Source organism: Symphalangus syndactylus, chromosome 5 (genome assembly GCF_028878055.3).
Source record: "Symphalangus syndactylus isolate Jambi chromosome 5, NHGRI_mSymSyn1-v2.1_pri, whole genome shotgun sequence".
Classification (NCBI taxonomy): Eukaryota; Metazoa; Chordata; class Mammalia; order Primates; family Hylobatidae; genus Symphalangus; species Symphalangus syndactylus.
The window spans coordinates 88,959,576-88,973,996 of record NC_072427.2 but is presented as its reverse complement, the minus strand read 5'-3'; the positions used below and the strand labels follow the sequence as shown (position 1 = coordinate 88,973,996).

Sequence of the window (14,421 nt, the reverse complement as noted above, 5' to 3'; positions counted from 1 at the left end):
AGTCCACTGCCCCCTGTTCCCCAAGCCCGGGCCGGTAGAAATCCACTTGTGCTCTGTGGCTGCCAAGAGCCCCTCCTGCAGACAGGGGCCCTGCACTGGACCCCTGGTCTCTGCATCTGTGTGTAGGGAGTAGGTTGTAGGGTGGGGTGAGGAGGGGTTGGCAAAAGTGCCACCTCGGGGAGGACTTCTGGTGACCTGTGGGCCGCTCTCCCTCTTGTGTCTTTGCAGAGCTTGTCAGGAAGATTGGAGGTGCCAAGTAGCAGAGAAAGCATCCCCCAGCTCTGACGGGGAGACAGCCCATGTCTAAGGCCCACAAGCCTTGGCCCTACCGGAGGAGAAATCAATTTTCTTCTCGACGCTACCTGAAAAAAGAAATGAATTTCCTCCAGCAACAGCCACCACCGTTCGGCACAGTGCAGCCACAAATGATGTTTCCTCCAAACTGGCAGCGGGCGGAGAAGGACGCTGCTTTCCTCGCCAAGGACTTCAACTTTCTCACTTTGAACAATCAGCCACCACCAGGAAACAGGAGCCAGCCAAGGGCAAAGGTAAGCCCGGTGGAGGGACGTTCAGAAAGGGTGCGTTCTGGCTGCCGGTGCAGAGGGCTGTCATGTCAGCCCCCCACGATAACAAAACCAGCCAGTCTGCTCCTCCGGCACAGCTGATGTCTCCAGCTCTCCTGGTCACGCCCAACAAGTACCAGGAACGTACACAGACTCTCCTGCAGCAACGGGCTGCTGCGACGTGGGTCTGGGGGCTTCTGTGTGCGGGGGTCCCCTTCTTGGAGCTTTTCTTTCAGCCTCCCCTGCAGCCATCACATTGCCAGCCCACCCACTCGCCACCCTCCCCAGCTCTGCAGCCCCCCGGCCCAGAACCTCTCCTCCCTCTGGCTAGAGTCTCTGCCTCTTGGAACTTCTTCCTGGCTCAGTGCTCCCAGCCCCTCCCCACGAGGCACACCCTGCACACCTGCAGCCAAATCCTCCCAGCATCTGCGCCTGTGAGGCCTCAATGGGAACAGAACAGAAGGGCCCCTGAAAGCAGTGGCACCCCCTCCATCCACCTTCCCACCTCCTGTCTGCAACCCAACCTAACATCACAGCCGCACAAACTCTGCCACACATCTCCATGACACCAGGGACCCTATCAGGGGTCACGGCAGTGGCATCTGTTCTGCCTTCTCCAGGGGCCTGAGAACAACCTGTACAGCCAGTACGAGCAGAAGGTGCGCCCCTGCATCGACCTCATCGACTCCCTGCGGGCTCTGGGTGTGGAGCAGGACCTGGCCCTGCCGGCCATCGCCGTCATCGGGGACCAGAGCTCGGGCAAGAGCTCCGTGCTGGAGGCACTGTCAGGAGTCGCCCTTCCCAGAGGCAGTGGTAAGTTCAATGGACCACCTTCCCTCCGCAGCAAGCAGTGCCACCTGTAAGCCACAAAGCTTCCCCAGGCACCAAGTGGTTTTAGAGACAGGCTGCTGGGTGAGAGAGACCACTGGGACAGACAGGCTGCTGGGAGACAGGTCGCTGAGAGAGACAGGCCACTGGGAGAGACAGGCCGCTGAGAGAGACAGGCCACTGGGAGAGACAGGCCACTGGGAGACAGGTCGCTGGGAGACAGGTCGCTGGGAGAGACAGGCCACTGGGAGAGACAGGCCACTGGGAGACAGGCCACTGGGAGACAGGCCGCTGGGAGAGACAGGCCACTGGGAGACAGGCCGCTGGGAGAGACAGGCCACTGGGAGACAGGCCGCTGGGAGAGACAGGCCACTGGGAGACAGGCCGCTGGGAGAGACAGGCCGCTGGGAGAGACAGGCCACTGGGAGAGACAGGCCACTGGGAGACAGGCCGCTGGGAGAGACAGGCCACTGGGAGACAGGCTGCTGGGAGAGACAGGCCACTGGGAGACAGGCCACTGGGAGAGACAGGCCACTGGGAGAGACAGGCCACTGGGAGACAGGCTGCTGGGAGAGACAGGCCACTGGGAGAGAGGCCGCTGAGAGAGACAGGCCGCTGGGAGAGACAGGCCACTGAAAGAGACAGGAAACTGGGAGAGACAGGCCGCTGAGAGAGACAGGCCACTGGGAGAGAGGCCGCTGGGAGAGACAGGCCGCTGGGAGAGATAGGAAACTGGGAGAGACAGGCCACTGGGAGGGCCCTAAGAGGGCAGCTTCTCAGGCCTGGTGGCAGGGGGCCGGATTCCCCCTACGTGTTTAAATAGCTTTCACTGCCCGTGTGTCAGTCAGGTGCAGGGACCTTGCCACCTCTTCCTAGTGGTCTTTGTAAGAATGTAGAAGCATTTCTTTGATAAATCGATAAGCTTTAGGTGACAGGCGAAGCCTTCTTAAAGAATTTTCTCAATGTTTTGAAAACCTCTTATTTAGGATCATGATATGAGACACCTTTTCCTTGGACAAAAACTTTTAAAAGTCTGTGTAGAGTGAAGAAGCTGTTGTACATTTATAATTTAATAAAATAATTATAAAGGAAAATGATAAAGGCGGTACCCTCAGAGTGGGTACTGGAGTGTTTAGAAACGAGTTTTTAGGTAAGCAGGGCATAGGGAAGCCAGCAAGAAGGGGGCGGGACAGGAAGGGGAGCAGCTTCCAGAACCCGAGAAGGAGCAGTGTGCAGGGGCCCTGGCAGGTGCAGCGGCAGCAGAGAGTGCTCGGCTCCTTCTCCTCCCTGGCTCCCCTCTCCTGCCACTGCTGCTTACTTCTCAACCCAACCAGAACGCTGGGGTGGCCAGGAGGCATCTGATGGTTTCTCCAAGGTTGCCCAGAGCAAGGTGGGGCTGCTGGAGGGCTGCCCGGACCCTACACAGCCCCCTGCAGCAACTGCAAAGCCACAGTGAGCCTGGGAGAGTGCCCCTCCCCTGGACTTCCGGCTGCCACCTGCAGCCTGGTCCTTTACCCAGCGTGTCCCATAAGATGGCCATCAGCCTGGGCACAAGGCAGGAGAGAGTGAGGGTGTGGGATGGCCAGTCCTTCTCCGTGCTCTGGGTTCAGCATTTGGGGCAGTGAGACTACGGGGTGGAGAGTCTGAATGCCAGAGGGCAGGCACGGGACCCTGGGCGAGTCCCATAGTTGGAAGATGGGACAATACCTCCCTATAGGGCACGGGACAAAGGTCGCGGGTTCTCAGGGCTTCACGGCAGGAGCGTGAGGGCCCCCACCCCAAGGAACTCGGCACCTCTTCCACCTTTCCTGGGTTCAATGGCATTGGAGGGTCCTGCCTCAAAGGGCACTGTCAGGATTCCCCTTGCCCCTCCTTCGGGATGTCCAGCTTCTCCTCCAGGCTTTCACCACCTTCTTCCCACTCCTTGAGAGGGGTTCCATGGCCCCTGGATGGGTCTCACTGCTCCACATTCCCGCTGTCCCCCACCCCCCCCAACCCTCACCAGGGCTGCCCACTGGGACAATCACAGGGCCTGGGGCAGACACCCGACATGCTGACTCCAGCCGCAGGAAGATGGGGAGCCTGGACATGTACTGGAGCCCCAGCATCTGCCTCCATCGCTTCCAGGGCAGTGTGGTGGGGGCTGTGCTGTGGTGAGGACTGTGGCTACAGCCACTTGCTCGTGTCCATCGGAGCTCAGGGTGCTTACTCTGGTAGCGAACACTTCCCAAGGACAGCAGCACCTCCCAGGGCCCTGGGCCCCTTGGCGTCTGCTCAATCCAGACCCCCTCACCTACCACCAGGCCCCAGGGAGAGCCAGAAAGCTCAGACGAGGCCTTTGGGGACAGCAGGGCGGGTCCTGGGAGCGAAGGGCCCAGCGCCACTTCTTTAAAAGGAAACTGAGGATGTTTGGGGAACCTCTCGCTCAGGAATCGTAACCAGGTGTCCGCTGGTGCTGAAACTGAAAAAGCAGCCCGGTGAGGCATGGGCCGGAAGGATCAGCTACCGGACCACCGAGCTAGAGCTGCAGGACCCTGGCCAGGTGGAGAAGGAGATACACAAAGGTAGGCCCACATCATTCCGAGGTTCAGATCTGGCAGCCGCTCCTCTCACTTCCTCGGTTCCTTCTCCTCTTCCTCAAATCACCCCCACAGTGACCACTCAGCTCCTTGCCCCATGCGCTCCCGCATGGGGCTGCCCCCATTGCTGTCACCTCCACCATCCCTCCAGGTCCTTGTCCAGGTCCCCTCTCATCAAGCCATCCCATGCTGAGGACCCTCTGGTGGCTTCCCTTAGCAGCCTGCAGCCCACGTGGCTGGCCTTGCCTGTCCTCTCCCCCTCCTCCCCAGCCCAGGCTTTCTCCACTCCACAGGGTACTCACCCTTTCTCCCTTCCAGGTTTCTCCCCTTCACCTGCCCAATCCCTACTTGATCTTTGGATCTCAGGTCACCTGCGCCCCCTTTGGAAGTGCTGCTGCAGGACCCCTGGTCCCACCCCAGCTGTCACAACCATGGCTTGTCTTCCTGAAGTTCAGCTCTAACCCTGGCCAGCCACCTTGTGGCCACCTTTCCTCCCAGCACCCCCTCCAAACGCAGACCCCGCTCACCCAGCTGTGGAACAAGTTTCCCAGTGCTTGTTCTTGGCCGTGGCTGATCAGAAAAGGCCCAGTTGCTCCTGGAGTCCACACCCTTGTCCCCCAAGGGGCCCTGGTGGTAATGTCCCTTGGAGCACACAGCCCTGCCTGCCCCAGGCACTGGAGCCTCTCAACCTCCTTAAAGGCTTCTCCCCTATCCCGCCTGCACAGCCCATCCTGGACTCAGCCGGGATAGATGGAAAAACAACCCTGAATGTACTAAGACTCCCTGCAGGGAGGAACTAAGTCCAAGGATGGCCTTTTGCATTACTGGATAGCAAACTCAGTGACTGAGCGGGAGGCCTTTAGATGACCCTGCGGGCTCAGCCCTTTCCCAGAGAACCCCTGTCTGCCTGGGTCAAATGGCTTTCTGGAGGGATCCCTTCCCAAATAGAGAAGTCTTCACCCCAATTTCAGTGCTCACTCCTCTAAAACAGAAGCTGCTGGATGCCCTCAATTAGCAAGTTTCCTAACTTCAAATTGCAAAAGGTCTGCACCCCGGCTGTGCCCACCACAGCTACTGTGGTGCTCCCAGGACACCTGCAATGTTCGCTGACATCTGTCTGGAGTCTCTCCAGCTGCGAGCTCTGTGGGGCAGGGCCAGGAGAGCTGTCTCTAGCAGACCAACAGCACACCACATGTGCAGGCTTGGTCAAAGTTTTGGGTAAGAATGAGTAGTGAGAGCCGAGCGCGGTGGCTCAAGCCTGTAATTCCAGCAATTTGGGAGGCCGAGGCGGGTGGATCACGAGGTCAGAAGATCGAGACCATCCTGGCTAACACGGTGAAACCCCATCTCTACTAAAAATACAAAAAATTAGCCGGGTGTGGTGGCGGGCGCCTGTAGTCCTAGCTACTCGGGAGGCTGAGGCAGGAGAATGGCATGAACCCAGGAGGTGGAGCTTGCAGTGAGCTTAGACTGCACTCCAGCCTGGGCGACAGAGTGAGACTCCATCTCAAAAAACAAACAAACAAAAAAAGAATGAGTAGCGAGCAAACCCAGCCAAGACATCTTTAGAATAGCATCTTGGAACCCCCTGCACTGCTGGTGGGAATGTAAGTTGGGGCAACCACTTTGGAAAACCATCTGGCAATCTCCACTAAAGCAGTTGGCAGGAGGCCACACTTCCTTACCTTGTGGACTTCTCCATAGCTACTTAGTGTCCCTGTGACATGGCAGCCAGCTTCCCCTAGGGCTAGTCATCCAAAAGGAATCAAGGAGGAAGCCATGATCCATTTAGGAACTGGTCACACACCATCCCCTCCACTGCATGTATTCATTAGAAACAAGCCCCTATGTCCAGCCCATAGACTGGGCACCTTTTGGAGGAAGGAATGTTGAAGGATTTGTGGACATATTTTAAAACCACCACAGCACTCACTGGAAAATGCTGAAAAGCAGGAAGAAAGAGAACAGAACGCATCCACAGTCCCATAGCTAACATACCAGAATCTTTTCTTCTCGTCTTTTGGAAAGTGTAGGTCTGTGCACGTACATATTAAACAGCCATCTTGGTGGGTTCTGAGATCCCTCTGCAGGCTTCTCTGAAATGTTTTCTAAACACCAGGGGCCTACTGAAGCTCTCATACCGTGGAAAGAAGCAGTCATTGCCTTCAGGAACTGCTTCCTCACAGGGATCATTAATGAGGGCTCTGGGTTTCTCCCCTCCTGGCCTCCATAGCTCAGAACGTCATGGCCGGGAATGGCGTGGGCATCAGCCATGAGCTCATCAGCCTGGAGATCACCTCCCCTGAGGTTCCAGACCTGACCATCATTGACCTTCCCGGCATCACCAGGGTGGCTGTGGGCAACCAGCCCCGGGACATCGGACTGCAGGTGAGCCCTTCTGGAATTTGGGATCGGGCTCAGCTGAAGTGGGGGAAGAGTCAGAGGTCCCCAGGTTCCTGGTGTATCTCCTGGAGCCTTTACACTGAGGGATGAGGATGGAGTCTCAGGTAAGACCCGCCCAGGTGGGGGCCTCATGCCCAGGTTCTGACTTGGGCTTGACAAGTCACAGAAAAAAGAGAGGTGGACTCTGGGGGACTGGCAGGCATATGGGACAGTGTACGCCCTGCCCAGTCATTCAGGACTGTGAGCCCGGTGTGACCAGCTGTGCTGCTAGTCAAACGCGGGCAGAAATTTGGATTTTTACATGAAATCTGTCCATTTTGGCAATATTTTAAAAAATGAATGTTACGTAAGTCAGAACATGGACTGTGGTCCTGGTCCAGGCAGGAGAGGCACAGGGGTGAGGGTGGGCGACCCGGCAATAAGGACACACGTCAGCCAACAGCAGGACTGTGGCTTCTCTGCCAACAACCTACCCATCTAAACATGAGGCCAGGCACGGTGGTGCATGCCTGTAATCCCAACACTTTGGGAGGCCAAGACAGGAGGATCACTTGAAGCCAGAAGTTCTAGACCAGCCTGGGCAACATAGTGAGACCCTGTCTCTGCAAAATATAAGCTACATCTTGAATTGTAGCTCCCATAATCCCCATGTGTCATGGGAGGGACCTGGTGGGAGGTAATTGAATCATGTGGGCAGGTCTTTCCCATGCTGTTCTCGTACTAGTGAATATGTCTCTTGAGATCTGATGGTTTTATGAAGGGCAATTCCCCCGCACACTCTCTCTTGACTGCTGCTATGTAAGATGTGCCTTTGTTCCTCCCTTCCATCATGCTTCTGAGGCCTCCTCAGCCATGTGGAACTGTGAGTCAATCAGACCTCTTTTTCTGTACAAATTTCGCTGTCTCTGGTATGTCTTTATGAGCAGTGTGAGAACAGACTAATGCAGCCACTCTACTTGGAGGCTACTATAGAGCTATTAATTGGCCTAATTTCAATATCGTGGTGCCTCAGGGAATAGAGAGAGGGAGAGAGGTTGGGGAGTCATCATAACACAGGCAACATTTATTAAGTTATCTATCTTATATGGGCCTGCTCCATAGCACCCCAAAACAATTATAATAAAAACATCCAAAATTGATGATCACACATCACCATAACAGATAGAATAATAATGAAAAAGTTGGAAATAGCACAAAAATTACCAGACACAGAGGCAGAAAGTGAATATATGCTGTTGTGAAAAGTGGCACCAATAGGCTTGATCAACTCAGAGCTGCCACAAACCTTTGATTTGTTAAAAAAAAAAAAAAAAATGAAATAAAAATAAAGATAAAGGCTGGGCGCAGTGGCTCACACCTGTAATCCCAGCACTTTGAGAGGCCGAGGAGGGTAGATCACCTGAGGCGGGTACATCACCTGAGGTCAGGAGTTTGTGCCTGTAATCCCAGGAGGCTGAGGCAGGAGAATCACTCGAACCCGGGAGGCGGAGCTTGCAGTGAGCTGAGATCACGCCACTGCACTACAGCCTGGGCGACAGAGTAATACTCCGTCTCAAAAAAAAAAAAAGAAAAAAATCTGCAAAGCACAATAAAGCAAAGTACCATAAAAGGAGGTTTGCCCGTGCACACTTCCTCCACATCTGAGCCTTCTCAGGTATAAGTGCTGCCTTCAAGAGAGAAAAAAATTTATGTTTTCTTAGAGCAAACTGCATGAGAGAACAGGGTCACGGGAGTTTAGAGGGAGCAATGAAAACTGTCATTGTGGCTGTGAGAGGCTGGGAGCGTGAAGGAGCAGGGAGTAAGGACTGTTAAGGCAGAAGGAGAATTCAGATCAAGACCAGTCTGGGAATCCATCCCCAAACATGTCCTTCTCCATCACCTTCCCACCCTCCTTGTCCCCCTGTAGTCTGTCCTAGACCTCTCCCCTGCAGATCGGGCCCTCCAGGTCCCACAGGCTCCCTGGAGCCCCAGGGCCCTGCCCTACCCAACCTGGCTGAGGCCTCCAGGTGGCCTGTCTGAGCACCAGGAAGCCACCGCTGGGAATTCCTCGATTCTTTGACATTGTCCTCCACGTTCCTGGGCTTGTGAAGGAACATCCTCCTCCACGTTCCTGGAACTTCAGCCCTTGCTTGGCTCAGGAGCCTGAACTCCCCAGGATGTCCAGGAGTGTCCGAAGGAGAGAATACAGTCACAGGTTCTTAGTTTCTGTTTCTGGCTGGGCCAGTAAAGCCCCTTCCTCATCCCACTTTTCCACTTATTACTAAAGACAGAAACGAAAAACCATGGCTTCAGGCTGCTAAAAACCTAAAACAAAACAGAACAACAACAACAAAATAAGGCAGGTTAGACAAGCTTAGTCATAGAGTCAAAGCTTCCTGCACACAATCATGTGCCTTTCTGGAGTCCCACCACCCTTTCCCTTCATATTTTTGTGTCTCTTCTCAGATTCTTCATTGTCTTTGATTTCCAGAGGCACTGCCAAGGTCAGACTGCTGGTCATGCGTACCCTGTCTTCCTCCCCTCCCCGTCTTCCTGAGAACTCATGGAAATCTTAGCTCCTCCAGCAAGAACACATGTGTCTTTCATTTGAAAGATTCATGCCTCTCCTCCATGTGAAAGCTAATTAATGCTCATAAGGAAGGGGGTGGGTTCTATTCTTGGCCGATTTGTCTCCCCAGACTGTCCCTGTGAAAGGTCTTTCTGTATTCACAGCCTCATTGTACGGCTCCACTTTCCCGGCAACAAGGGCTTGGCAGTGTTCACCCACTCAATGTGTTAGTTTTCAAATGCAATTGATCACTCCCTCCTTCTTGAAAGTCTTCTTCGCTGGCATCTGGGCACATTGACCCTGGTTCTTTCTCTCCCTCCCGTTGATCTCTCCTTAAGTGAATTCTTCCTCACTTCCCTGACCTCCAAATGGTGCAATGCCCTAGAGATCCGTTCTTCCCATTGAAAACTCTCCCTGCTGTGTCCCTGGACTACAGTCCAGTCTCTTGACTGTAAATACCACTTCAGCAATTCCTAAATCATTATTTCAAGCCCAGCTCTCTCCCCTGAAATCCAGGCTCCTATCTCCAGCTGCTGATTCACCAGTGCCCTTTGAGCATCTAATCAGTACACAAACTCAGTGGGTCCAAGCAACACCCGATCTTCCCCCCAATATCTGCTGTCCCCATAGACATCCCCATCTCAGACAGTGGCACCTCCACTCTCCCAGTGGCTCAGGCCATGACCACTGGGGTCAGCCCTCCCTTCTCTCCTCCTCTCACACGACACGTCCAGTCCACCTACAAAGCGTGCTGTCTCTGCTTCAAATAACACGCCCAGGCCCACGTCTCCTCCCACTTCCACCAGCATCCTCACCTAAGCTGCTGCTATCGTGGACCTGGGTTACCGCCTCTGCTGGCCTCCTGCTGGGTTTCTCTGCCTCTGCCCTTCCCAGCAGCACCCAGCCCAAGAGTGTTTCCCACGCAGCTCTTGTGTTTTAAGCCACAAGTCAGATGCTATCACTCCTTAAAGTTCCCCAGCAGCTCCCATGTCAATCAGTATAAAAATTCCAAGGCCCCATGCAATCCCACCCCCCTACTTCACGGACCACATTTCCTGTCACTGCGCCTTGGCCCCTCGCTCCACCCTACCACATCCGGGTTCTGCGGCCCTTGGTCCCTCCGGCCCACTTTTCCCTGGACTCTTGCGTGTGCGCTTACGCTTCCCACTGCCCAGTGCTCTGCCCGCCTGGCTCTCCGCAGAGGGCATCCCTCATTCCTCACAGGTTTCTGCTTCAGGGCTGCCCTACCTGGGCTGCCTTGCCTGACACACTGTTCCCTGTGCCTGGCCCTTTCGATTCCACTTGCCCTCCCCGATATGTCTCCATCGTGTCTATTGCCTATCTCCCCTCCTGGGCTGTAAGGCGCTGGGGGCGTATGCTCAATGCCGAGTCTCTGAACCCCAGGATGGGCCCCACACCTGGTGGGCACTGCTAATGTTTGCTGCATGCACATAACGTGCTCTTTATGGCCACCCCCTCTCCAGGCAAACTGTTCTGGGGAGCATTTTCACTCTCTGATATCCTACATGAATGCACATGAGTGAGTGTGCATTAAATACGGTAATTCCCAGCCCAAAGCTTTTGTACCCCCAGGGGACACTGGCAATGTCGGGACATCTTTTTGCTTGTCATAACTCAGGTAAGGGGTAGGGTTTGCTAGCGGTTTGGATGCTACTGGTATCCAGCGGGTAAAGGCCACAGAGGCTGCTGGACAGCTTACAATGCCTAGGACGGCCCCCATGGCAGAGTCATCCTTCTGAATTGTCAACAGTGATGGAAGGAGAGCTGGAGAACCCTGGGCTGTGTGGTCTGTTTGCCTGCAGACATCAGTAGGACAGCCCCATGGGTGTGGCAAAGGGAATAAGCACACAAGCAAGAAGAGAGTTTTCAACTTAAGGACGATCAACGTTAAAACTTGTTCAGAAAGATTGCTTAAGGCCAGGTGCTGTGGCTCATGCCTGTAATCCCAGCACTTTGGGAGGCTGAGGTGGGCAGATTACTTGAGGCCAGGAGTTCAAGACCAACCTGGGCAAGGTAGCAAGACCCTGTCTCTACAAAAATTAAAAATTAAAAAATTAACCAGGCATGGTGGTGCATGCCTGTAGTCCCAGCTACTCGGGAGGCTGAAGTGGGAAAAACACTTGAGTCCAGGAGTTTAAGAATGGGGTGAGCCATGATTGCACCACTGCACGCCAGCCTGGGCAACACAGCAAGACCGTGTCTCAGTAAGTAAGTACATACATACATACATACATACATACATACATACATACATAAAAATTAAGATTGCTTATAACTTTAGCCAGTTAAATTTTCTCCTGGCCGAGGCTTCACTGGGCCTGTTTGTATTTGATGATTTTATTTGACTCCAGTGCTCAGTTTCATCTGTGTTGTCAGCTCAGGCTAATGGGACACAGAACGGCTCATTTTGGGCTGTGCAGTTTTCTGTCTTCTGTGCACCACTTAAAATAATTACATGGGGCATTGTCTGAGCACAACTATATGTAAATTGTGCCAAACTATAAGGAACTATGTCCCAAGGTGCCAGCTTTTTCCTTGTCTGCCTGTTTGTATTGTTGTTGGGAAAAATAATATTAAAAGTTGGCATTTTAAGGCATATGTTGCCTACATCTCCATTTGCTTACACATTCTAATAAATTTTATTAGATTTCTCTAATTTGATTGAACTAGACCCCTTCCAAGAACAAATCGCGGGTAAAAAGTCACTAATATTAGAAATAAACATGTGGAGATATTCTCCATGGGAAACATCTGAGGTCCCTGTCTCTGGGGAACTGTGTGGGGAGCAGACATTGCTCGCTGAGCATCTGCTGCCTGGGCCCTGCGCTGGACTCTGCACGGGGACACCAGGACAGAGACGATGTCAACGCTGGCCGCAAAGGCATCTCTGGGCTTCCGAGTCAGATACAACATACACGCAAGTCACTCTAATAGAAGGCAGGATCTCCAAGGCATCTCGGGCGAGATCTAGGGGGGAGGGAGGGGTTGTACTTGGTTGCAGGAATCAGGGGGTCTTCAGGAAAGAAAACACGCCAGCCGTGGGCTTTGAAGGACAAGTGGGAGCTCATCAGAGACCAGGGCAGGGCCGCCGGGGCAGGCGTTCCCAGGAGAGGGCTCGGCTCAGCAAAGCCCAGAGTCATGCTGTGGGACAATGTTGCCTTTGCGCCGTCATGCCTGTCTGCCTGGCTGTGCTGCTGGATGACCAGGAGTGAGACATGCGCTCTTCCTTTGTGTGATTCTTTGCCATCAGATCAAGGCTCTCATCAAGAAGTACATCCAGAGGCAGCAGACGATCAACTTGGTGGTGGTTCCCTGTAACGTGGACATTGCCACCACGGAGGCACTGAGCATGGCCCACGAGGTGGACCCAGAAGGGGACAGGACCATCGGTAAGAGGAAAGAACTAAGCAGCCGGGCGCTGTGGCTCAAGCCTGTAATCCCAGCACTTTGGGAGGCCGAGGCAGGTGGATCACAAGGTCAGGAGATCAAGACCATACTGGCTAACATAGTGAAACCCCATCTCTACTAAAAATAGAAAAAAATTAGCCGGGCGTGGTGGTGGGCACCTGTAGTCCCAGCTACTTGGGAGGCTGAGGCAGGAGAATGGCGTGAACCTGGGAGGTGGAGCTTGCAGTGAGCCAAGATTGTGCCACTGCACTCCAGCCTGGGTGACAGAGCAAGACTCCATCTCAAAAAAAAAAACAAAAAAAACAAACAAAAAAAAACAGAACCAAGCTTCCAGGGCATCCAGGGCATGGGGGAGGGAGGGACCAGGGCAGGGGAAGGGAGGGAGGGACGCCGCATGTCTTTGGAAGATCCTGGAACGTATCATATGCCAGTGTGCCCTGCGCTGAATACAAGTGCTATTGTGCTTGTTCCTTAGGAATGGCTTATGGAGGGCTGAAGTAGGTCATATCATCCCCCCAGTAGATGGACCTGAGCATGTCAACAAAGTTAACACTGAAGAAAAGACAGAAAAGAAAAAAAGTTTTCTAAAAAAAAGGATCTAATTGAATATTAACATCTCCAAGGAAACTTAGTACTACTTTTTAATAGTCAGTTTTCTGGTCCTCTCATTGCAACAAACTCAGATAATCAACAGTTATCGATAAATATTAGCTATTTTTTGGGGGGGTGGACAGAGTTTCGCTCTGTCCCCCAGGCTGAAGTGCAGTGGCATGATCTAGGCTCACTGTAACCTCTGCCTCCTGGGTTCGATTCTCCTGCCTCAGCCTCCCAAGTAGCTGAGACTACATGCACATGCCATCACGCCTGGCTAATTTTTATATTTTCAGTGGAGACGGGGTTTCACTGTGTTGGCCAGGCAGGTGTCAAACTCCCAATCTCAGGTGATCCACCCGCCTCAGCCTCCCAAAGTGCTGGGATTACAGGTGTGAACCACAGCCCCCAGCCAGCTATTATTATTATAAATTCAGTCAATCACTATAGTCATGGGATATACACGATCTGCTCTTAGTATAGCCCAAAACAATATTGTAAAATAAATGCACATTTTCTTTTTCTTTTTTTTTTAACTTGGGATATTTTATTTTATCGTTAACTTTTGTTTTAGGTTCAGGGGTACACGTGCAGGATGTGCAGGTTTGTTACATAGGTAAACTTGTATCATGGGGGTTTGCTGTACGGATGATTTCATCACCCAGGTATCAAGCCTAGTACCTATTATTTATTTTTCCTGATCCTCTCCCTCCTCCACCTTGTGACAGACCCCAGTGTCTGTTGTTCCCCTCTACGTGTTCATGTGTTCTCATCCTTTAGCTCCCACTTATAAGTGAGAACATGTGGCATTTGGTTTTCTGTTCCTGGGTTAGTTTACTAAGGATAATGGCCTCCAGATCCATCCCACAGAAATGGAAATTTTCTATGCATTCTAGGTCAAGTATAGAAATAGAGAAAAGGGTGCTAGGCTTAAAAGAGAAACAGACCCATGTTCATAGCAGCATTATCCACAATAGCCCAAAGGTGGGAGCAACCCAAGTGTTTACAGATGGATGGATGGATAAATAAAACATGGCATATACGTAAAACAATATTATTTAGCCTTAAAAAGGAGGGAAATTCGGAAACACACAACAACATGAGTGAACTTCAAGGACATTATGCTAAATGAAATTCAAGTAAGAAAAGGACAAACGCTGGGTGATTCTACCTTATTTGAGGTCCCTAGAGTAGTCGGACTCATACAGACAAAGTAGAATGGCGGTTGCCCAAGACTGGAGGGAGAGGAAGTGGGAAATTGTTGTTCAATGGGTGAAGAGCTTTAGTTTGGGAAGATGAAAAAGTTCTGGAGATGGACAGTGGTGATGGTTACACAATAGTGTAAATGTACGTAATTACACCGAACTATAAACTGGCTAAAACAGGAAAATTCACTTTACGTACACTTTATTACCATTTTTGTAAAGAAATATATTTTTTAAAAAAAAGGTAGCTAAAGACAGAACAGGGGGGAACATCC

The 14,421-nt window shown here is 52.5% G+C and overlaps 1 protein-coding gene across 7 annotated transcripts in view; it reads left to right on the top strand.

Moving 5' to 3' along the window:
* The window catches only part of MX2 (MX dynamin like GTPase 2), a 45,233-nt gene that overhangs the window by 13,358 nt on the left and 17,454 nt on the right, over positions 1 to 14,421 (top strand). For 6 of the 7 annotated variants that reach the window (XM_055279739.2, XM_063639243.1, XM_063639244.1 and 3 more), the window contains exons 2-6: positions 229 to 548; positions 1,184 to 1,376; positions 3,821 to 3,955; positions 6,204 to 6,358; positions 12,193 to 12,331. In XM_055279739.2, coding sequence (XP_055135714.1) covers positions 300 to 548; positions 1,184 to 1,376; positions 3,821 to 3,955; positions 6,204 to 6,358; positions 12,193 to 12,331 — 871 coding nt within the window. In that variant the 5' untranslated portion in view covers positions 229 to 299. The remainder of the gene's footprint in view (positions 1 to 228; positions 549 to 1,183; positions 1,377 to 3,820; positions 3,956 to 6,203; positions 6,359 to 12,192; positions 12,332 to 14,421) is intronic. The other variant, XM_063639245.1, reaches the window with a different exon arrangement.